Consider the following 24918-nt stretch of genomic DNA (forward strand, 5'->3'; position numbering starts at 1 on the left):
GACCGGGTAGAGAGGCCGGGAGACAAAGAGTAGCTTGCTGCCTGCAGACCCGCTCTGAGGCAGATGGGTGGGATAAAATGAGAGTTCCTGTGGCCAGGATTCTCACCTGGCCCTGGTTGACTAGCTCACTGCACACCTGTGGGCAATACATGGCTGTTGACTCTATATAGAAAGAGCTCCGCTCAGTGCTCTGGGTGTGATGTGGTAGCACAGCTGCAACGCTGTAGGAGAGGAGCACGGAGACTGGAGTGGTGGCAGCATGAGGACAGAGGCCCAGAGGATGGCTGTGCAAGCAGAGAGGCCCAGCAGCAGAGACCAGCTTGCTGCATGAAGACTCACTCTGAGTGAATGGGATTTTAGTGATTGACCTGCTATAGTGAGAATAAAGTTGGGTATAAAGCTCTTCACCCCAAGAATGTTCTACTGTCACTTCTTTGGTCACATTGAATCCATGGCGAACTTTGCTTGGGGCTGAAACCCACTGGCAAGACAATGGGATTCTAGTGCTTGGCCTACCACCGTAAGAATAAAGCTAGGTATAAATGCTTTCACCCCAAGAACATTCCATTGTCATTTCTCGGTCTCACCGAATCAAGAGTGAACTTGCCCAGGGCTGAGATCCAATGGCAAGACACTGCTCCTCCTACCATCACAAACTCCCGGGGCCTCTGCATGTATTGGATGTTGTCCCATCCTTCTGTCACATAAGCACCTCTTCCCACACAGTGCTGGAATTTGAGGCAGGAAAGACAAGGAGAGCAGTGCTTGACAATCTGACATTCCGTAGCCTCCCCTTCCAGTTTAGTCACCTGTAAAGTTGCCAGGGAGGAAAAGGGCAGCAAGGGCACTGTGCACTCAACAGCAGGACAGGCAGCAAGAAGCAGGGCAGATCTGGCTCTGTCTTCCTAAAGGTCACTGAGAAAGGATGTCAGAGCTAAGGCCTAGGAGAACAAGCCACCGTTAGACTGCAGGTGAACAGCAGAGACCAACCTGTGGCATGCTAAGGCCTACACCGCAGCAGTGTTTATCACCAGCTTAATTACAGTCCCCCATGCCTGGCCTGTAGGTCAGAGAGCTTGTGCTCAGGGAGGACTGCCAGCTATCCCGAAATTCTGGGAGCCCAGCTGTCTTGCCTTCTGGATACAAGCCCCTCCAGCTGTGCAATGGAGACAGATCTTCCTTGAGTTAGAGGGTATTTTCTGAGCCTTAACATTTGGCAAAACACCAGAAATGACTTTTGGATAAGCACGGTTGCCAACTCATGATGATGAAAATATCACCATCATGCAGTTCCGGAGTTCCCTGCCAGAATGTTACCCATATTGAACCCACACAGCCTCCCAAGTTACTGGCATCCTTATTTTATGGATGAGGAAACAACCTTAGAACGACAAAGTAACTTCCCCATAGCTGAAAAAGCAGAGCCTAGTTCTCTGCATCCATGAATCCTTGTCCACTCACAACTGTCCAGCCAGGGAGCCAATGAAGAAAGAATTACCAGTGGGACTCTTCAGGATCTGGCAGCTTCCTGATCACTCAGCCCTTCCACAGAGCACCAAAAAAAAGGGTCAACAGCAACACTTCTAAGTCACTAGCACAATGCAGGAAAATTTTCATGGTATATGTATCCAGATGCACACCAGACCAAATGGTCAGAGCAAGCCAAGCAATCCCTGCAAAGGTGTGGAAGGAAAATCCCATTTTCAGCACTCCTGACATGCCAGGCACTGTGGTCCACATTATCACATTATGTGATCACACTGAATTATATCCACAGTGAGGTAGCAACTGCCATCCCCACTTTATAACTATAAAAACTGAGAGTCCAAGAGCTAACTAACTTGCCCTAGGCCATTCAATAGAGCCAATAGCTAAACCCCAGGTATTTCTAAACTCTAAGCAATACAGTCTTTAGTCAGGAAACACAGCTTCCTTTGAGGAAGGCATGCTGGAGACACATGTTTACAAGTTATTATTATCTAAAACACAAACAGCAGCCATAGCTCCAGCTCTACAGGTCACTACAGATCCAAGATGCTCAGCTTCATTTCCAATTTTCCCTCTGCTGCATCATCAGTGACTTCATAGAAATTTATATTAATCTTTTCTCTTTTCCCATTGAAAAAGAATGTTATCCTCCAGAAGTCATATTTTTTCCATAAGTGACCTGAAGGGCTAGAGAGCAAAAGAACCCTTATGAAAATGACAATTTTCCATCCTTTCAAAGATTAATTCACTATAGCCACCCACGACTGTCACAATTTCAAAAAACCATTCATTTTTTAACCCAACAATTATCCTGATCAAAATAAGTTTCACACAAGATTCTGACTGTAAGCAGCATTGATTAAAAGCCTTAAACTTATCCTTTTATTGGCAAACACATTCAGGAGCAGTTATTCATGGCATCTGGTTCAGAAAATTAGATACGGTTAGCTGTAGATTGATTGGTCCTTAGTATAAAGAAGAAAAAGACTGATTCCTGTATTATTCCTGGCTCAGCAAGTGACAGTCTTGGCTTAGGTCCATGACAAGGGGCCCAGAGGGGCTCCAGGCCCCATGTGTACAACAGGAAACCTGGGCAAGCCAAAGCTGTGTTCTGACAAGTCGTGTTTCCTCCCCACAGGAGACTGAACACCTCTGCTGAGAGGCAGGGCCCCTCTAGCTGCTCACTCTCCCAGCAGTCTGAACATCCCACTCTTGCTTGAAAACAGCACTCCATGGAGCCAGTGTCAGACCAGCAACACTAAGAGGAAGGGCTCCTTAGCCAGCAGAGGGGCACTGTCTGAGTTCCTGAGCAGGGGGATTTGGACACACAATGAAGAAAGGGGCAGAGAGATAATGAGGCCTATCAGCACCTGTGATGATCATAGTCATAATAATAATTTACTTTTAAAGAGTACTGTGTTTATGCACTGTTGAAAAAACTTTATGTGTATTAAGTAACATTTAATCCTTGCAAACCCATACCATTTTAGTTATTATAACACCATTTTAAAAACAAAGTACCTGAGAAAGACTGAAGTCCAAAGTCACATCCTGCCACTAAGTAATTAGAGACAGGGTTCAAACCTAGAAGTCTGGATTTCAGATCTTGTAATTCTAAACACTGTATTTATTGTACTTCCTTATGATTTATACATGGTGAAACATATGCAGATGCAATAAACGGAGCCAAGTACCTGTTTTATGTATATTTCTGTGTGGCTAAAAAAGTTTGTAGAGAAATAATCCCGCAAGTTCTACCTCTAATGAGCAAAGGCCTGAAGCCTGACTAATGATTCGTCCTCTCACTCACCCCTCCTTCCTTCTGCCTGCCTGTACACCCACCCCCTTCCTTCCACCACATGGAATCATCTATGGAAACATTCAAAAGATACCCAGGATATAAGCAAAAGTAAGTCCTTTTCACATGACTCTTGTTTCCCCATCTCTCCTCCCCAGAGGCAGGAACTGTTAGCAATAAACAAAATTTTTTTTTTAAGGATATAAAGTCAAAAGGCACTCAACAAAACAGGCAGGAATCAATCGCCAAAACTCAGAATGAATGCTGCTGAGCTCTGGCTGAGCAAACCTCCCAGACCTTGGGTGGTCGGCAAATTGGGCTATTAGTCATCAGACAATGCCTCACTAATGTGGGTGGTAAGACAATTTATGAAAGCGTAGGGAAATGCTTTATCTTGTCAATAACAACTGGTCAAGTGATCATTTTAACTCACCTAACCACCCCCCAAAAAGCTCTATATGTACCTGAAAGTTACTTTAGTTTTTCTGTTGATTTTTAGTTAATAAAAACCCTCAAAAAAAAAATGTGCCACTCATTTTTCAAAGCAGAATGTTTGGCCTGTACTGCTCCTGTTATCCCCGCTTCTTATTTTTCAGTGCCCTTCCTGCTTCTTCCTTTCATACTGCTTATTACAGGAACAGGAACAAGTTCTGAAGACTGGAAGCCCTGGGTTTCCATTTTATTCCACTCCCTAATTTCTGGGTGACTTCTGACAAACTAGGACCATAATTCCTCAGAACACTGTCCTCCCTAATCTATAAAATGGAGATAAGACCACCAACCTTTGTGGGCTGCTCAGTGAAATGGTGCTTGTGGCAACACCTGGCCCTTACTAGGCGATCAATGCTTGTCAGCAACCCTCTACCTTCTCACTTAGGTCAGACTGTCAGTCTGACCATCAAGAACTCCAACAGCCTCCACCTCTGATTCTCCCGCCCCTGACACCCTTTGCCACACCACAGCACCCAACTGACTGCAGTCATTGCCCACTGTGTCAGCTGGGCTTACGTTTTAACCTCATCGTAAGCAGGAGGAAAAAACAAGGGACTGCACGGAAAGTACTCTAAAGTCTCCACAAACGGGGGTTATTGTCACCACTTGAATATCTGCAAGGTATTCCGATTCTTTGTGAACTCCTCCTCCTCCCCAGGCCCTGCACTCCAGATACTTCTCAACTTGTCTGCCTCAATCAGTCCAACTCAAAGAATCAGATGTGGCCCATTCTCCTGCAGTTCTCCTGCCTCCACCTTTCCTACCTGTAATGCCAGGGTGGTTTTTAAAACAAATGAGAATGGCACTCAAGAAGCAAAATGAATTCACTTAGTTCTGTACTCCCTTCTCCCTCGCTGTTATTTATTTTTGTGTATTTCACTAGAAGCAACATTTGTCAACATGGCAGCAGAGAAGCCGCAAGCCAGGGAGAACTGTTTTTGTATAAAACAAATAACTTAAGCAGTGCAGGAGCGGTTCTGAATAAAGATGCCATATGAACGGCCGCAAAGTGCAAAATGGTGTGAACCCTTGTTTTGGCTGCAGCAGCTGCTTCAACACCCAAAGAAACAAATGGGGGGTGGAGGGGAAGCTAAATTGGCTATTTTCAGAGAAATTCAAAGAATTTCAATCACGTGATCTAGCAACAGGCAAAATGGCATAGTCCACAACTGAAAATAATGAAGGATGGGAAAGAAGACCGGACCTGCAAGAGCTAGGGGGAGAGGATGAGAAGCAGGGCAGTGATAGCTAAAGGTGCATGCAAGCTCCTCTTCAGGGGGATGAAAATATTCTAAAATTGCAGATGTTTACACATACCTGTAAACATGGTAAAAGCCATCGAATTGTATACTTTGGGTGAATTGTATTATACAGTTCACCCTTCAACAACAGTCTGAACTCTGTGCTTTCACTAAACATGAGTTTTTTTCAATAACTACATTGGAAAAATGTTTAGAGATCTGCAACACTTGAAAAACATTTTCTTTTCTCTAACTGAGTGTATTGTAAGAATACAGTAAATAATGCATATAACATATAAAGTATGTATTAATAACAGTTAATATCTGCAAGTCAACAGTAAGCTATTAGTAGTTACGTTTTGGGGAAGACAAAACTTATACTCAAATTTTCAGCTGCAGAGGAGGTGGGGGTCAGCACCCCTAATCCCCACATTGTTCAGGGTCAACTGTACGTGAATTGTATCTCATAAAGCTGTTTAAAAGAAGGTAGGGGGTCAGTGGCTTCATAGGAATATGAGTTGGTAAATAGGATGCATTCTGAACCACGCTCACCAATCTTTAAATGCCTGAAATCTACCAGCCTCATCACTATTTATTAAGCACTGGACTAAGTACACTATATGTGTCATCTCATTCAATCCTAACAACCAACTCTTCAGATAGTATTCCCAATTTACAGGTGGGAATCTGGGGCTCAGAAACATCTAAGATGACACTGATTCTAGTCAGGTCTCTGTCACCAAGGCCCATGCTCTTTCCACCTCACCCCAAGGCTTGCCTGGTCACATAAATCACATCATTGAATAAGAGGGTATTTATGCCATATTGGTGATTTTTTACAAGTTACTTAAACTTACCCCAAAGTAAATTGTGTTATTGAAACCAAAATTGTCACAAGAGCTTTCTGGTACTCCTTATTTCCGTCTACTCTTAAAAAGATACAAAGAACAAGTTTAGTCTGATGACAATTTTCTCTACTAACCTGATTCACTCTACATACAGTATTGCCCTCAGGGACTCCCAGGACAGTTGGGGTTGCCTATTTGGCCCAAGTTCCATGCTTTTAATAATAATTCTGTGTCTCCTACCCTGCAGTCAATGACATTTCCCTGTGATTATCTACTATAATTATTAGAATATAAAATTTCTCTTTCAATCCTGACATAGATGATTGGCTGAGCAAGAGATCAAAAGGAACTGTTACTATGGAAGTAGGTTGGAGCTTTGTGAACCCCTATTTGTCAATCAAGGGCTTTTTCAATGTTATAACAATGTTTTCAAAATATAAGGTTGCCATACATTTGATCCATGAATAACTGGGATTGTACAAAAAAAATAACTACTAAATCTTGACTTTTATGTAACATTTAAAATTTTTGCAAACAACCAGACTAATTATAGCCCTTTTAAAAATTAGAGACATGGTCTACCCACACCCTACTTTCCCACCTGTTTCATTTCTCTATACAGATGCCTTATCTAGGAAAGCTTTATCCTAACACTGTATGAACTTCCTGAGATATGGATTCTAAAACCCCAAGCAAAGAAGATTCTTTTTAAAGGGAACATGATATCTCTTCCTCCCAAACTGAGATTTTGATGACAAGAATCCTGTCCACACAAAATTCAGTAACTCAAATTTCATGTTGGGAAAAATCCATTCTTATAAGGAACTATAAAGAAAAGTTCCATAAATACATTCTATCTAAGATTGGATTTTACTTTGAAATGTTTTAAATTAGTAAAGAAAACAACTAATGGTGCTAAGCCATCTATACTCTGCTTAGCACAGAAACCCTATAAAACCTTCCTGCTTCTTCCCCATTTTGCAGATGGAAAATGGCCTAACAGAGATCTAGATATTTATTTAAACAACTATCTTACTTTCTTCCTCTGTTTCTGTCTCTCTGTCTTTCTCTTGCACGTGCACACATGTACACATGTGCACACACACACACATAAATAGCAGGACTCAGATTTTAATCTGAATCTGTGTGAGAACCAATCCAGTACTCCTAGGCATCACAAATAGTATATATCTCAGGCTTTGAAACCAAGAGACTCGAATCTGAGATCCACCTTTACTACTTACTAGTTGTGCAACTGTGAGTAAGCCACTTTCCTGTGTATAAAACAGAAGTCATAATACCTTGCAGATAATCCTGAAAACAGAACAAGACCGCGTTTAATAATGCTTATAGTCCAAAGTTTATATTCAGGATTATTATTCATGTTTTGTTTCTAACACATCATTTTATGTTTATATACCATGCTTAACAGGCAGTCTTCATTGAGAACTTCCTATGTGCAAGGCACCATTCTAAATGCTCTGTCCAAGGTCACAACACAATGGCACGATTGGGATTTAAACCCAGGCAGTCTGGCTCAGAGTCAAGGTTTCTAACCACAATTTTCCAAGGCAGAAGTGCAGAAAGAGAAGTTTGCAAATAACAATATAATCAGTTCCCATTCACTAGAGCAATGGTTCCCAGCACCGGCCTTAACTAGAAACAGGAAGGTATAAAGAATGCAAATTCTTAGGCCTTCCCCCTAACCCCCTGAATCACAAACCCTGGGTGAGAGGTCTAGCATTCTGTGTTTTAACAAGTACTTCAGTCACCTGGAGTACTTGTTAAAACACAGACTGCTGGGCCCCAGCAACACATATGTTTAGGCTTCTACCACAGACAAAGAATCTTGAGGATGCCCAAACACAAAAATGTCAACAATGCAAAGCTCTTCTATCCAACTCTAGTTTCTTTTTGGCCACCAGCCCTCTTAGTCAGCACTAAGTGTATAGACTTACAATGGCTGAAGCTGATACCTATCTCCATCACCTGAAGATTTGTGTTTGCCACCATAAACTCCATTCTCAAAACAGTAGTCAGAGTCTACGTAATACACCCCCCTCCCAGATGGCTTCTCTCTCTCACTCAGCAAAAGCCAAAGTCGTCCGTCACAGCACCTATACAAGACACTGTACGATCCGTGACAACTCCCCTGAATCCTGTTACCTCCCACCTCCCTGGATTCTTCTCCTGTCTCTCTCTGCTCCACTTCTACCTCTCACTAACATAGCAAGAGGTACCTACTTAGGACGCCTGCACTTGGCAGTCTCTTTTCCTGGCTAATATTCTCCTAAGGAAAACTGCACAGCTCATCTCCTTTCTCTGTCAATTTTTAGCATAAATGTCACTTTAGAGAGGCCTTTCCTGACCCCACACCTTCATCCCAGCACACACTATCCCCAAACCCTGCATTATTTTTCTCCATAAAATGTATTACCATCAGATATACCAAATATCTATTTGTTTGATCTGATTGTGCGGCTTGTTTCTCCCAAGTAGAAGGTAAGTTCATGAGGGAAAAGACTATTGTTTGTTGCTGTGTCATCAAATCCAAGAGGAGAGCCACGTACCTATTATGCACCCATAATCATATTGATGAACAAAGGAATTATTAGATGAATAAATGAATTCATATGGAATGAATAAATGGGAGAATACAGTTAATCCCAAATAGCCAAATGTCATTTTTAAAATGTTGATGCATGGACTGGCACTGTTTTTGTGTTTTTATTACCAGTAACACAACTGGGCAACACAACTTTTAAACCCATACAGAATACTCAAAATCCCATTTTTTCAGAAAAAATGTCATGTACCATGCAAACTGCAAGATTACTTTTTCTAAGCCCACTCAAATATTACTTCCCCTTAATGCAATTTCTAATTTACAGCTCCAAAATAAAATCTATATTGGAATTTGCATAAAACTCAACAGACCTGCAGCAAGAATTTAAATTTTAAATTTGCATGCAAGAATGACCAAGTAATATTAGTCTAGCCAAGGAGATCATGTCTGTAAACTCAAGAGCGTGCAGATGTAATGAGAAGAAAAATTGTACACTTCAATGAGAGCAAGTTGATTAAAATGCTCTGATGCAGTTGTAACAGTGCAAGGGAGGCAAAGTGCATTTCAAATTTCATAACCTAGGCTCTGATAACACAAGATGAGATTCACTGCTGTAGAATAGAGTAAGGGAACATCCACTCCATCTCTAAGCAGTAGCAACTGACAAAGGTAAACAGCCTCAGAGTTTAGAAGCACCTCTCTGGCCCTACATTCCCTAAAAAAACCCTTTGGATCAGGAGCTACACAACCAGCAGTGACTGACAACAGCGACACAGTAATGTTATTCATCTCACCAGCTGTGCAGCCTAACCTATGTGCACAGCCTAACCTAGAATGTGTGGTGTTTTGATTTGTTTGTGAAAAGCAAGAGTCTCTTGCTCTCTGGAACATGAAAATGCACAGATGAATTGCTCAGTGACTGTTCTATAACAGTGAGAGTGATGAGACTAATAAGAGAAGAGATGTTTAAGGACTGGACTTCAGGGGGCCCTAAGACTCTGATCTCAAAAAGTAGTCAAAGGTAGTGCACACTTTGCAAAAGGCAGATTCCATGAGAAGAACGTGGGTGCCCAACAGGTCAACAGCCAATAAGAGACTATTTCAACTTTCTGAGGAGCCTATTTACATTACATTAGTCTGTTTTTTCTTTTTTTATGGGGATTTTGAGCAGTATTTCATTTGAAAAAGAGTCCTAATGCTCTAAAAGTATTAAAATCACTGATCTAATGGAGTGGATCCTGAAAAGAAGTCAGGAGATGAATAACCAAATGCTAATCCAGGTATGTGCCTTTCTGTCTGTATGACCATGGTCTACTCCACACCTCTTTAAGCTCCTCATCATCAGTAAACTCTACTCCTAAGTATTTACTCAAGATTGATGAAAACATATCTACACAAAGAACATAAATGTTCATAGAAGATTTATTCATAACAGCCCCAAACTGGAAACAAACCAGAAGTCCATCAATAGGAGAAAGGTTAAACACATTACAGTACAACCACACAATGGGACACCACACAGAATTACAAGCGCCGGACTCCTGATACACACCAACAACACGGATCAACCTCAAAATAATTATGCTGAGTGAAAGAAGCCAGACATAAAAGAGTATATAATATATAATTCCATTTATATAAAACTCTAAAAAAGAGTACCCTAATCTGTGGTGACAGCAAGCAAATCAGTGGTTGCCTGGGGCCAGGTGTAAAAATGGGGGATTAACGGTGAAGTAGAGAAGGGAATTTGGAGGGGGCAATATGTTCTGTATCTTGATTATGGTGGTGATTACACTTCTAAGCTCATAGAACTACATACTTAAAATGGATGCACTTTATTGTACGTAAAAATAAAGTTAAAAAAAAAACACATGGCTTACCTAACTCAGGACAGTATTATTAAGGAACAAATGAGACTAGTGATACTTGGAAGCTTGACATACTTGCACTGGAGATTAAACCGGTAAAAGACAAAGCCATGGCAAACAACACATTTTTTTATTCCAAAAGCCAGTAGTTGGCATAAAAGGCACTCTTAGCTGTTAACAACAATGATGAAAGCTGAAGTATTGGGTCTTCCTTTACTCCAGGCACTTACGACCTTCACATGGGTCAACTCATCTAGTCCTCACAACAATCCTAAGAGGAAGGTATTATTATTGTTTCCATAGTACAGATGAGGAAACTAAGGCACTGAGAGGTAAAGTAATTTTCTCAAGCCACAAGAAAAACTACAGCACACAATTTTTTATGTGAAAGAGAGTCTTACAAATAGTAAAGTACTAAGCCTGGAAAGCTATTTTCCCACCTAAAGACAAGTACAACAGTGCTACCTCCAAGCCAGAACCACCAGTCTGCAGAAGGCCTTTACAATCAGAATAGAAAATTAGCTGCACAGGAAATGCTCCTCGTCTAAGGTTTGGGGAGTAGCAAATAAAAACAAAAACAAAAAACAGAGACAACTAGAGCAGAAAAAGAAAAGTTAATAACAGTTGTACATAAAAGTCACAGAAGTGGTTCACAGGCTATAATTAATTAATTACACATAATTAACTACATATCATGTGAAGCTTTATTCATGAGTTTTAAATGTATTTTCATGCAAACTTCACAGCAATCCTGAGAAAAGTATTATGATAACCATTTCATACATGAAGAGACCCAGTCTTAGGTAAGATAACCTGCAAAGGATATATAGAAATAACAAGTGATCAGATTCACAAATAAACCAAAGTTTGTCTACCTTCAAAGGCAGTAATGTTGCTCAAATCTATGCACATCACAGTCTCAGTGAAATCAAAAAGTTTCTGTAACAGAAAAAAAGCAGTGAAAGTATGGACATCTAACTAAACCTAAATTATCTCTAATTTTTCCAATATTTTTCTGAGAATAGCCACTGTAATTTAATGAGCAAACATGCCAGGCTTAGTGCTAACTATTTTAGATATAAATTCAGGTAATCTTTACAACAGTCCTACAAAGTGCTAAGAAAAAAATTACTTTCTACCTAGAATCATGTACCCATCCTAAGTATCTTTCAGAATGAAAGGCAAAGTAAGAGATACCTTAGATAAATAAAAAAGAGGATTTACTACTAATAGATACTCACTAAAGGAAATTAAAGGAATTATGACCAACAAAATCATAAACATAAAGGTAAATCTAAAATACCACCCATAAAAATGGTAATAATGTATAATTAGTGTGTTTTAAAAAAAAGCAGAACTAAAATATTGGACTTAGTTGCAGGGAAGGGAGCTGATCAGAGTTAAAGTGTGGCCACTCCCATTGTCCAAGGATGTGATATCATTTCAAAAGTAACTACTAAAAGAATACAATGTATATCTTCAAACCCAAATTGGAGGTGTGAGGGGAGAAGTAGAATAAGAGAGAAGGAGAGGGAATTGGTAGGAAATATGAACCACAATGCCAGGCTCCCAAGCCCTTTGTAACATACTGCCAGCCCACTGCACACAATTAGCTCTCAGGGAATCACACGAGTCCTTTGGAGCCAAGCCTAAGATCCCCGTGTGTCTTTTCTCAAATCACATGAAGATTTGAGGTTCAAGTCTTCAAGGGATCAACTTGATAAGAAATTATCACCACAGCACATTACTCTTTTTCTAATGTGTACTCTTTTTGGCTCCTGCCCAGAAACACTATCCAAGCAGGTTGGCAAGTCAAAGAAATGATAAGATCTAGAATCATGATTTTTATAGCCAGAACTATCCAAGCCCACCACTGTTTTTATTTTGGTTAAAAATTAGCAATCCCAAGGAGAGAACCAAGATGGCGGCATGAGTAGAGCAGCGGAAATCTCCTCCCAAAACCATATATATTTTTGAAAATACAACAAATACAACTCTTCCTAAAAGAGAGACCAGAAGACACAGGACAACAGCCAGACTACATCTACACCTGTGAGAACCCAGCGAATCGCGAAGGGGGTCAGATACAAGCCCCAGCCCGGCGGGACCCAAGCACCTCTCACCCCAGCTCCTGGCGGGAGGAGAGAAGTCAGAGCGGGGAGGGAGAGGGAGCCCAGGACTGCTAAACACCCAGCCCTAGCCATCCGCACTGAGACACACAGTGTATGAGGTGCTGGATACTAGGGAAACAGGACAGTAAAAAAAAACAGGACAGAAAGACCTGTGAGCAGGTCCCTGCAGCCGGCGCCCCTGAGACAAAGAAAAGCCAGTGCTATTTGAAAGTCTTAAAGGGACAGGGACCCCACAGCTGGACGGAAGCATCCTGGGACACATTGCCCAGCAGCTGGAAATCCCAAGGAACTCGGGGCACCCTAACCCCCAGGGTGGCAGCGCAGCTTGGAGGCCCCTCACAGCAATAAACAGCCTCCCACCTGTTCCCGCTCTGACGTGGCCCCGCCATATTGGAGAAGTAGCCTGAGGCTGGCCACGCCCACAGCAACCACGGAGCTCCACAGCAGCCGGGCAAGAATTAGAAATCCCACCTGCACGCAGCTAACCCAGCACAAGCCGCTAGGGGTCGCTGTTCTCCCAGGAGAGGAAGGCCACAAACCAGCAAGAAGGGACTTTCTCTTAGCCAACACATGCGCCAGCTCCCCACAAATACCTTTATTGCCATGAAAAGGCAGAAGAATTTGATACAGACCAAGATCACAGAGGCAAACCCTGAGAAGGAGACAGACCTAATCAATCTCCCTGAAAAAGAATTAAAAATAAAGCTCATAACCATGCTGATGGAGCTGCAGAGAAATATGCAAGAGCTAAGGGATGATATGTCCAGAAGGACATTACAGAAATGAAACAATCTCTGGAAGGATTTATAAGCAGAATGGATAAGATGCAAGAGGCCATTGATGGAATAGAAACCAGAGAACAGGATCACATAGAAACTGACACAGAGAGAGATAAAAGGATCTCCAGGAATGAAACAATATTAAGAGAACTGCATGACCAATCCAAAAGGAACAATATCCGCATTATAGGGGTACCAGAAGAAGAAGAGAGAGAAAAAGGGATAGAAAGTGTATTTGAAGAAATAATTGCTGAAAACTTCACCAAACTGGGGAAGGAAATAATCAATCAGACCACAGAAGTGCACAGAAACCCCAACAGATGGGACCCAAGAAGGACAACACCAAGACACATAATAATTAAAATGACAAAGATCAAGGACAAGGACAGAGTTTTAAAGGCAGCTAGAGAGAGGAAAAAGGTTACCTACAAAGGAAAACCCATCAGGCTATCATCAGACTTCTCAATAGAAACCTTACAGGCCAGAAGAGAATGGCATGATATATTTAATGCAATGAAACAGAAGGGCTTTGAACCAAGAATACTGTATCCAGCACAATTATCATTTAAATACGAAGGAGGGATTAAACAATTCCCAGACAAGCAAAAGTTGAGGGAATTTGCCTCCCACAAACCACCTCTACAGGGTATTTTAGAGGGACTGCTCTAGATGGGAGCACTCCTAAGACTAAATAGATGTCACCAGAGAAAATAAAATCACAGCAAAGAAAGCAGACCAACCAAATATGAACTAAATGCAAAAAAATAAAATCAACTACCCACAAAAGCAGTTAAGGGAAACACAAAAGAGCACAGAATAAAACAACCAGCATATAGAGAATGGGGAAGGAGGAATAAGAAGGGAGAAAAATAAAGAATCACCAGTGTTTAAAATAGCTCAATAAGCGAATCAAGCTAGACAGTAAGATACTAAAGAAGATAACCTTGAACCTTTGGTAACCATGAATCTAAAGCCTGCAATGGCAACAAGTACATATCTTTCAATAATCACCCTAAATGTAAATGGACTGAATGCACCAATCAAAAGACACAGAGTAATAGAATGGATAAAAAAGCAAGACCCATCTCTATGTTGCTTATAAGAGACTCACCTCAAACCCAAAGACATGCACAGACTAAAAGTCAAGGGATTGAAAAAGATATTTCATGCTAACAACTGGGAGAAAAAAGCAGGTGTTGCAGTAGTATCAGACAAAACAGACCTCAGAACAAAGAAAGTAACAAAAGATAAAGAAGGACATTACATAATGATAAAGGGGTCAGTCCAAAAAGAGAATATAACCATTATAAATACATATGCACCCAACACAGGAGCACCAACATATGTGAAACAAATACTAACAGAACTAAAGGAGGAAAGAGAATGCAATGCATTTATTTTAGGAGACTTCAACATGCCACTCACTTGAAAGGATAGATCCACCAGACAGAAAATAAGTAAGGGCACAGAGGCACTGAATAACACACTAAAACAGATGGACCTAATAGACATCTATATAACTCTATATCCAAAAGCCACTATTTACAATAGCCAAGAAATGGAAGCAACCTAAGTGTCCATCAGTAGATGAATGGATAAAGAAGATGTGGTACATATACACAATGGAATATTATTCAGCCATAAGAAGAAAACAAATCCTACCATTTGCAACAACATGGATGGAGCTAGAGGGTATAAATAAGCCAGGTGGAGAAAGACAAACACCAAATGATTTCACTCATATGTGGAGTATGGGAACAAAGAAAGACTGAAGGAACAAAACCGCAGCAGAATCACAAACCTAAGAATGGACTAACAGTTACCAAAGGGAAAGGGACTGGGGAGAATGGGAGGGAAAGGAGGAATAAGGGTGGGGAAAAAGAAAGGGGGTATTATGATTAGCATGTATAATGTGGGGGGGGATGGGGAGGGCTGTGCAACACAGAGAAGACAAGTAGTGATTCTACAGCATCTTACTATGCTGATGGACAGTACTGTAATGGGGTTTTTGGGAGGACTTTGTGAAGGGGGGACCCTAGTAAACATAATGTTCTTCATGTAACTGTAGATTAATGACAACAACAACAAAAAAAAATTAGCAATCCCCATGCAGAAGCCCTCTTCTTCTCACACCAAAGAAGCAGTGGTAGCCTCACACCTGGACTCTACACATCACTCTCCTATTGAAGACATTTTTAATTTAAGTATGTTTTTGTCAAGAATCTTTAATTACGTTTCACAATTATGCCTTCCTTTCTTTCAGTTGCCTTAAATTTCAACTGCAGTGCCTCAGAAGAAGAATAAAGATAAGCTCTTGTCAATCAGAGCTGGCCTCTCCCCCACGCCCCCCCCCACCTCCTCTGCTTACTAGTTCCAAATGCTGCCAATCAAGAAAAACCCTGTACATCAGCTGTCATTCATTCCTGTCTAACTGGTGCTGGTCAGACTTCATTAGAAACAATGTCCGGATCTAAAGCTACAGTCAATCATGTCCACAGAATATCGAAGAAGCAGCTGGTCTTGTCTAGCTGGTGTCTGGCACAATTTGCATTCCTGGAGGATACAAGTAGGACCAGCCACACCTCCCCAAGGCCAAAAAAAGGCAGCTAGTCATGTTTCTGGCACATTTCAGGTTGCTGTACTCTATGTGTCTTCTGCTGATTTTGCTCCTACCTCACTGGCCCACTAAAGGGAGTCGCAGACAGTCTTCCTAGCCAGAAGACAACTGGGGGTTTAGCAGTCCTCTTGTTCATTAGCTGGTTATGCCACTGAGGGATTGAAGCCAAGCTGCTTATTTGTTTCTGATCCTCCAATAGCAGGTTCAAACTTCCCCCTATACACACACACACACACACACACATCATACAACAGCCACCATTCTACACAATCACACACCACACCACACTCTCAAAATAGACCATATTGATAGCAAAAGCCTCAAAGATCCAATTCTTTCAACTCAAATGTTTATTTCAACATGGTATTGTTAATAACATTTATTTAAATGGAAGGGATGGGTGGAGGATTGAAAAAATATAGCCCTTTAAAGCACTTAAATGTAAGATAAAAATTGGGTAGAATCTGATTTAGGTGGTTTGGGTGGTGGTTTTGTTTTGAACTAGAAAACTCTTTACTATTATTGGACTATTCTATCTGTCCACAAGGCAGAGTGAGAGAGCTGTACACCCAAGATTCTCCATGCCAGTCATGCTCTGAAATCCAAGATGTGTGTACCCACATCAGGAACCTCACTATGTCAACAGGCAGGTGTGAAATGACTCAGAGGTGGGCCATTCATAGCAGAAGAGGCATTTGACTGGGTTCACAGTGAATCAGAAGTTCAGTTATTAGTAAAAGAAGTGGTTATTTAAATGTATGATTTCATCCTAATTAAAACTAATGGGGGAGAGAATTTGCATTTGGCTGTCTAGTAAGTAGCTATCAGTTATTTCACTTATAATATCTGAAGGGTATTAGCAAGGTAAGGTTTTCAGAACAGGAGAGAGATGAAGTTGGTGGGTTACTATGCCCCCCAATCCACATAGCCCCTTCCCCCAAAGATCAGAAGCTTGGTTTTATACCATATTCCTTTCACTTGGTGCTTTTTAACAACATCCAACCCTCCAACCACTAGGCGAGAACCTAATAAAACATTCCATCTTAGAAAGCTTAACAGTCCAGTACACCTAACAAAACCACCCATGGAACACCAAAAGAGCATCTTGCATGCACATTAATAACTGCAGGGTATCTGATTAGGAGAATGCAAAATAAGAAGCCATTAATAGCAGCCCTCATCTCCCTCCTCCACACTGATTACCAAAAGAACAGCAGCAGCTGAATCACAGCTAAATCCTATTCAAAAGGGACCTGGGGCAACAAAGAGGAAAAAAACCTTTAGAGTAGTGCTTCTCCAGGGAAGCTGCTCCAAGTCATTTGGATTCTGGCGTCAATCATGCCTGCCACAAACCAATAAGCATGTATATAACGCAAGCAAAGACTAGATTCCGTTCCCTTCCTCCCTCCCTGGGCTCAGCATAGTGTACCCAGCATACCTAATTACCCTGCCAACAAAATTGCTACTTACAAGGCCTGCAGAGGAACTCACAGCATCCAGAGACACAAGGCTTAAATGTTTACCCTAAGAGCACAAGCAACATCAGCCTGGACGTGGAACCACTGACTTCAGGGCAGCCTATGTTTTTGCTCTCAGAAAAGTAAATTCACCCTGTGATTTGGAACAAATGTTTTTTTCTCTGGGCCTCAGTTTCTCTATCTGTAGCCTCTCCCCCACCCCTTTCCATATATAGAGGAGAGGTTGGGGAAGGAGGGAGAAGAGAAGGAAAAGGAAAGAAGAAAGTAGAGGGGAGAGAAGGAAAAAATCAACAACAAAAAAACAAATCTAAGAACATGGCTTAGATATAGAGAGAAAGATCTAATAGCTATTTTTTACCCCCTGCACTGAAATTTACCCCATATCCATAGGTCTCTCCCTTTCAAGGTCACAGCTCCCAGCTCCTGGTTTAACAGATAAGTGGAGAGACCAGAACTACCCTTTGCTACAAGGAATCTCAGCAAAAAATCATTAAGGAGCTCCCATAACCCAGTATTTTGAGATGGGTAAGAGATCTGTGGGTTCCCAAACTTTCTGCAAGTCAAAATGAATTTGCTGGTAGAGAGCCAACATTTCCAATTTGATTTGGCCGAATATACCCATTTAGGATGTTCTCTCAGTATAATTAGAGATACACTATTGTCAATGAGCAGTTTAGCTACTGACAATACCTGTTGCAACTTAATTTTAAATGTCAATGACTTGTTTAGGGTCACTCTAACAAGGCTTTTATACATGACAAATAAGCATACTAGAACAACAGGATGGATGATGAAATGAATGATGAAAATCAACAGAAGGGTGAAGAAAATCAATAGGCGCTGTATAAGGAGCTGCCTCCCAATATCTACAGTGACTGTGCCTTGATTAGAGCAGGCTGCTCTCCCAGGAAGTGCCACTGTCACCCACCTTCTCAACTGATGCCCACTGTTCCTAATGGAATACAGGTATTAGGAGCAGGCCAGTGTTAGGAGACAGGTGACCTCGAACAAGTTATTTAAGCTTACTTCATTTTAACTTTCTTACCTACAGATGAGAAATAACTGTGAGGACTACATAACATATATAAACACTTAATACAAAGCCTAGTAACATTCAATAAATGTTAGCCTCTTGTTTTTTAACCAAGTTTAGCAGTTGGTATTACTTAAAAAAAAAGTGTCGAACATTATAACAGGGTGTCACAAATTCAGGTATCTATAATGTAGGACCTTGAGTAAAGATGACTCATTCCATAGAAAAATGGCAGGGGGGGAAGGGGTACTTCTACAGCAAGGTAGGAAACCTGGCCCTTAACTAGTGCACACTGGCTCTTAGTATCAACTGGAGCTCAGCATGGAATACAGTCTGGTGTTACTAGAGGTTCTGCTTTCCCAAGAATAACCTCAAATCTGGACTTCCATGAAAAATTTCTTATTTTTTAAGTGCTGGCAACTGCCTCTAAAATTTTTTAAACACCAAATAAGGCAAATGAACCATATGTGTGGCTGGACAGGGCTCATGGTTTGTAAACCTAAGGACCTCTCCTGTCCAGAATAACCTACAGGACCTCCCTGGGAAAAATACACCCGTTTTCACCGTATAGGTGAAGCCTTACCAGAAAACCACAGAGGAGCCCATAGAGTCTGGAGTGTTCTCTAAATCACAGGACAAGAAGTGGCTAGGACTGCGGCAGGTGCTTCCTTGCTGACTTATGGCCTGTTCCCTGAGAAGGGAAGTGGATGATTTATGAGCTGCAAAGGTGATGCAAAATGCTAATCAGCTTTAAGCTGACACTGGAAAACACAAGCAAATTTACATCTTCTCTAAAATAATTCAAATCAAATGCTCTTTATGCATAATAGCGTGAAGGATAAAGATGAAGTGATAACACTTCAGAGGCTTCACAAAATATCCCAATTAATCCAGGCCATAAACCCACAATAAATTCTCACTTCTCTCTGAGAACAGGAACATACCACAACAACAGAGAATCACAGGAAATATCCAAGTCAAATCATCAGCCAACAGGTTTCCTGATTCATATGCCTAGGGAATTTCCCTCTATTTCTGGCAGGATTTTGGTTTACCACAATATCCCTGGTCTTCTATTCCCCTTTGCTTAATATGGACTGGAAGGAAGAGATGAGAGCCACAGAGTGAGGATGGATGGCCAGTGGGAGGAAGGGGCATGGATCACTAGTCAGACGGGTGGTTAAATGAGGAAAGAAAAGGTTCACAAAGTATCATCTTAGACAATTTTCACCTTTTTCAACATATCCATGTATTCAACAAATATTCACTGAGTACCCACTAATGCCAGGTGCTGTTATAAATGCTGGAAATGCAGCACTAAAGAAAACAAAGCCCTTCTACTCACAGAGCTTACATCCTGGGGTCATCCATGCTAAGATCTAAGACTTACTCTTTCAAGCAGATACCAGAGACTTTCTAAGCTCAGAAAGGATCTTAGAAATCTTCTCATTCAGCAGAGAATGTCAGACATGAATTTCCTCTAGAACTCTCACTCAACTAAGCCTACCCTATGAGCCACATGCCTAAACGAGCCGTCTGTAACAGTGAACCACATAAGGTCCAGCCCTTATGGAACTCACAACCTCCATGTCAAGGGGCTACATGGCCGCTCCTCTGAACAGAGCTCACCACACTGCAGTGGCATTTGCAGCCACTTCTGGGGAGTCCCAGGCTTCAAATGAAGGGTCCTACTATCTTAGGGGAGGAGAGAGGTTTAACTGTTCATGTCCCTTAGCCTGCTTCCAACTAAGCAGCTCCATTCTTTTCTTACTAAATGGTCATCACAATCAGATTTCTTTGAAGGAAAATAATAGTTCCAGGACTACAAATAATCAGAAGTAAAAGTAATATCTCATGAAGGCTGGTCCCTTGCATTATGCCTATTTGTGCTCAGCCCTCACAGTGTCCACTTGTTAGTGCCAAGTCTGCTCTGTAGGTCCACCCAAAGGGTGACCACTGTGCAGAGGATAACTCTGCAAGCAGTTGAAGAAAGCACATGGGTTAACTCCTTTTATCCTCAGGCCTGACACCCCAGATCCATCATTCACAATGACAGATTTTGGGCAACTGCTCATCCAGATGCCACTTCATTCTTTTGTCATTATTGATCCAAAAACTATGCACCGAAGTGTGTTTTGGCAGTGGTGTTGCCCTACATAAAAGAAGTTGCAAAACGTTAAATGACATCCTTCACAAAACCATACCTGAGTCAAAGACTTAACAAAGAAAAAAAGTGTATCCAGCTCGTCCATGAAAACCTGTAGCTTTTGGGGAACAAAATGGAGTTTTGTACATATCAAATGTACTTTATCATAAAAATCCACTTTCTGGGACTTACTGTTTGTTGTCTGCTGAATCAGAATCTCCAGGGGAAGATACCCAGAAACCTATATTGTTAATAAATGCCACATATGGTTATTTATTACATAACTATTTTATCATAAAAAGTCTATAAAATCTATAGACTGATGCAGGAAAACAATACTTTTAACATCTGTAGCTTTAATAAAATAAGAGAAAGACTTTTATGACTCACTCCCTCTCATTTGATTATACTGGTTTCTATTTCTCCCTCTCAAACGTGACCCTAAATCCCTCTTCCCCAAGCCCCAGTGATAATTAAAGTAGAATCTGATTAATACAGCACATTAGATACTCCTGCATTGAAAGTAAGAAAGAAAAATTAGTGTGTCAGACAGAGACTCTCACTGAGAAGAACTCAATTTATATAAAAATCTTTTCAGAACCCTTATAATCTCACTGACCATCTGTAGCACAGAAATGAATCTGGGAACTAGTGGTGCTAAGTGGTTACAAAGCAGTAGACATTCAGGAGACTTAAGGAAAAGAAGTTTCTATCTTGCACTTAAAGAAATCAGTTTTAAGAACCTACCATTATAGGAACCCCCTTCCCAATATGTAAGTGTTTAGATATTACAGGAGGAAAAAAATATCAAAATATCTAGCTTGGTAGCAATGATACAAAGAAAACCCATATATCTCCAGCCATGGCTTATAATAGGATTCCCACTGTCTAGCCCTTCATCATCATGTCCCTCATCCCTAATGATTCAAACTCCACTGAGAAAATAAAACTTCACCAATTTACTTGGCAGGAGATAATTTTTTTTTAAGTCCCAAAGCACCAGAAGAGACTTTTTCTTTACCTAAGCTTAAGACATTAAAAAAAAAATTAAAGAGGAACAGAAACTTATTATTGGCACTTGAATCTACAACATCAGAAAAATGGCAGCCCTTCAAACTCCACATGTGGAAGAGCTCTTCATTTTAAGCTGAAAATGGGAAATTAATTTTCAAGTCTCTTGTCTAAGAGACAGCTTTTAAAAAGGTATTAACCTAGATTTGGAGATAATGCAAACACAGCCATCTTGTTTTAGTGGGTACAATCCAACTTTTATTAAGACAAAGATGGATTCAGAGTAATTAAGAGCTTGTCCAATATCCAGAATTTTATGACTCCAAATATTAGCGAAGCTGGCATTCTTACCAGCTTCGCCTCAGAGCTATTGCATTATAAATCCTTGGTGGTAATGAAACACCAGCTAAAAAGAGGCTGAATAAGTCTCAATTAAAACCCAGCCTTACCCGTGGAGAACTACCCTGACTTTAATATAATGTATAGCCCCTCTTAGAACATTAATAGTACTGGAAAAAGGTGAGTGGTTTGAGATTTGCTACTAAGGAACCCCCAAAGAAGATAAACAAACCAAAGGAAGTGTGTTTTAGCAATGTTGAATGTTGAGAGGCTCCCTGGGGCCAAAGTCTAGGAACACCTTGATGATTTGGGCAAGAAAAGGACAATATACCCACACTAGGGGTGCTAGTGGTGGTTTATCTGTGAGGCACATCTGTAACATTGTGTACTATTCATACAATGTAGCAGAGTCATACATATTGTTTTTAAAAAGAAAGAACCTTCTAAAAGTTAACATCTCATTTCAAAAAATACACAAATGAGGGAGGTGCTCTCTTCTGTTACCCAAATACTTTTAAGTGGTGTCAAGCTGTAGCCTTGACTACTCCCTTCTCAGAGGAAGGTTTTTCCAGAGTCACCATGGTTAAACCTCTCTTTACCGACTGGACTGAGGAGATACTCATGCAATGTGACCAAAATATTAATAACTGGTCATCGCTTTTTCTGACTTCATAAAATCAAAGACTTGGATACTAAGTTCCTAATGCAAAATTTCTTCAGTACTTAAGAGGCCACCAAAAAGTTAACCACATAGGGACTACATCATAACTTAGTAAAAACAGTTCCCTTTCTGCTGTTTCATCATATTTGCTACCCACTGACTGAACTAAGGGGGAACCAAGTTCTGGTGCCCCAGCCCCAACAGCAATGACTAAAAGCAGCCTGTCAGCTCTAAAGAGAAATGGCACAGTCACCTGTGCACTTCACTAAAGCCAAAGCCAATTCCCCATATCCCAAAAGCATAAACAGGGCTTGATGGAATGAACTAGATATGAACACACCATGCATTCCATGATCAGCAAAAACCAAGCTGCTCAAAAACACTGGCTCTGTTCTTCTCAGAGACATCCTTAAGTGGAAATTAAATACCAATCTATATTCAAGGAAACACCATCCTTCACCTTTCTCTGTCCATTAGGCACTCTCCCTTCCCATGAGAATCATCTTCTTCCTAAGGCATGAATCTTACAGAATAAAAACTGTCCCAGGAAAATAAATTTAAAATGAGACATCATGCTTTCTTTGACTATTCAAAAATACTGTCAGAATATAATTGATGTCTCTACAGGGGATTACCAAAAGTACCATTTTCCAAGGAAACTTTTTATGGAATACTTTTGCTTTTTTTCTCCATAACATGACTTTATTTTTTACTCAAGAGAAATGGGTATCTAGTATTTGGGCCTTATCTATTGAAACTGACCACAGCCAATATTTCACCATTGTCATTTCTGAAAATTAAATTGCAAATTAAGAAAATATAAACCAAGAACACACAGGACATACAGAAATACATGTGTGGTCTATCAGAAAAAAAGAATTTCTTGGAAAACAAAGCTAATTCAGCCAAGTCTCCCACAGACCCAGCAGCCCACTGAGTGATCACTCTCCTCATGTGATCAGTCTCCATGATCAACCAAAAACCAACTAGTCATGTGCACCCCTCCAGACTGACCACAGAGGCCATACACCCCAAATTCCATTTATTTATTCATTTATTTACTTACTTACTTGCTTACTATAGATTAAGTTTACTTTCTTGAGGAAGAGTAAAATCACTGAACCAGCTTAGAGCACCTATGTGTAACTATGCCCCACCTTTATCATTATAAGAAGCAAATACTTCAAAGCCAAGGTACCAAGGTATTAATTAGCTTTCCATAGCACCCTGCATGACTAGTCCCCAAAGAACAATTTTCACTTTTTAAATCAATGTATCTTGATACTGAAGTTAAGACCTTCCCACTAGTGGGTATATGCTTTCTAATTTCCAACTATTGCACTGGGAACAATAAGGTATGGAAAATACCTGTAATATGCTATACACAGCACTTTCTAATGAATTACTTAATGTAATACCCCCCACAAAATTTCTTACAGGTCTTACTGATGAGGAAAAGGTGGCCTTAGAAGGCCAGAGATTGACTTTCCTAAGGTCGTTTAAATAATAAATGGTAGAATTAGAGCTCCAGTAACCATGGGTCAGACTCTGTGGCCCAGCTTTGGGTACAGAGACAACTCAGCTGAATAAGAAATAATCTTTGTACTCACAGAGGGTTTTAGAATTTAATTTATATAAGATGACACGGGCATGAAGGTACATGACAAATGCCAACTGAGTGTAAACAGCTGCACAGTTAAGGGAACTTCTTGAGACAATGAATAAAAAGCCCATGGAACATTGAAAAAACCATTCTGTACAGAACATTCAGATTCACAAATGAGAAACAGCATGTTAAAGGGCTTTGTAGGTCTTAAATGTTACACAAATGTTGGTGGTTAATAAAGGTAATAATACCAGCTACAATTTACCTGGTATTTGCTATGGGTCAGGCACCATGTTGAGCATTTCACATACATTTTGTTATTTAAATAAATGACTCATCAGTATTATCCCCATTTTATAAGTGAAGAAACTGAGTTTAGAAAGGTTTAATTACATAATCAAGGTCACATGTGTAGCAAACTTGAGTGAAACAAATATTTCTGTGGAAACCCATGTTTTTTAACCACTACCTATTTGTACTGCCACCAGTGTTTCTATTTCCTGAAGTCATTTTTCTTATACAGTCCCTAAAATCCTCACCAAGTCCTCAGATCTGGTTCACATACTGCATATTTCTGACCAACATCTGCAATTTGCCTTTTTTTTCCCCTCAGATCCCCAATGTCCACAGGTAATAAGGTTGTGACTATTTTTAGAAAACACCAAAGATCCCATGTTGATAAAAATCCAAAAAATGATGATACATACTGAACAAAGGTTACAGCTATTTGATATTTTAGATACTACTAATTGAGGTTCTTAACGGTGCTTAAAAGAAGGCTTAAATGCATTTAAAAAATTATCTGTACATTTATT

General features: G+C 40.5%; 1 protein-coding gene across 3 annotated transcripts in view; it reads right to left on the reverse strand.

Moving 5' to 3' along the window:
- The window catches only part of AUTS2 (activator of transcription and developmental regulator AUTS2), a 1225237-nt gene that overhangs the window by 1061387 nt on the left and 138932 nt on the right, over positions 1–24918 (reverse strand). For 2 of the 3 annotated variants that reach the window (XM_057487216.1, XM_057487218.1), the window contains exon 2: positions 588–728. The exons of the other annotated variant lie outside the window; for it this stretch is intronic. In XM_057487216.1, the coding sequence (XP_057343199.1) occupies positions 588–728 (141 nt within the window). The remainder of the gene's footprint in view (positions 1–587; positions 729–24918) is intronic. 3 annotated transcript variants of the gene reach the window in all.

This window comes from Manis pentadactyla, chromosome 10, assembly GCF_030020395.1.
Source record: "Manis pentadactyla isolate mManPen7 chromosome 10, mManPen7.hap1, whole genome shotgun sequence".
NCBI classification, from domain to species: domain Eukaryota; kingdom Metazoa; phylum Chordata; class Mammalia; order Pholidota; family Manidae; genus Manis; species Manis pentadactyla.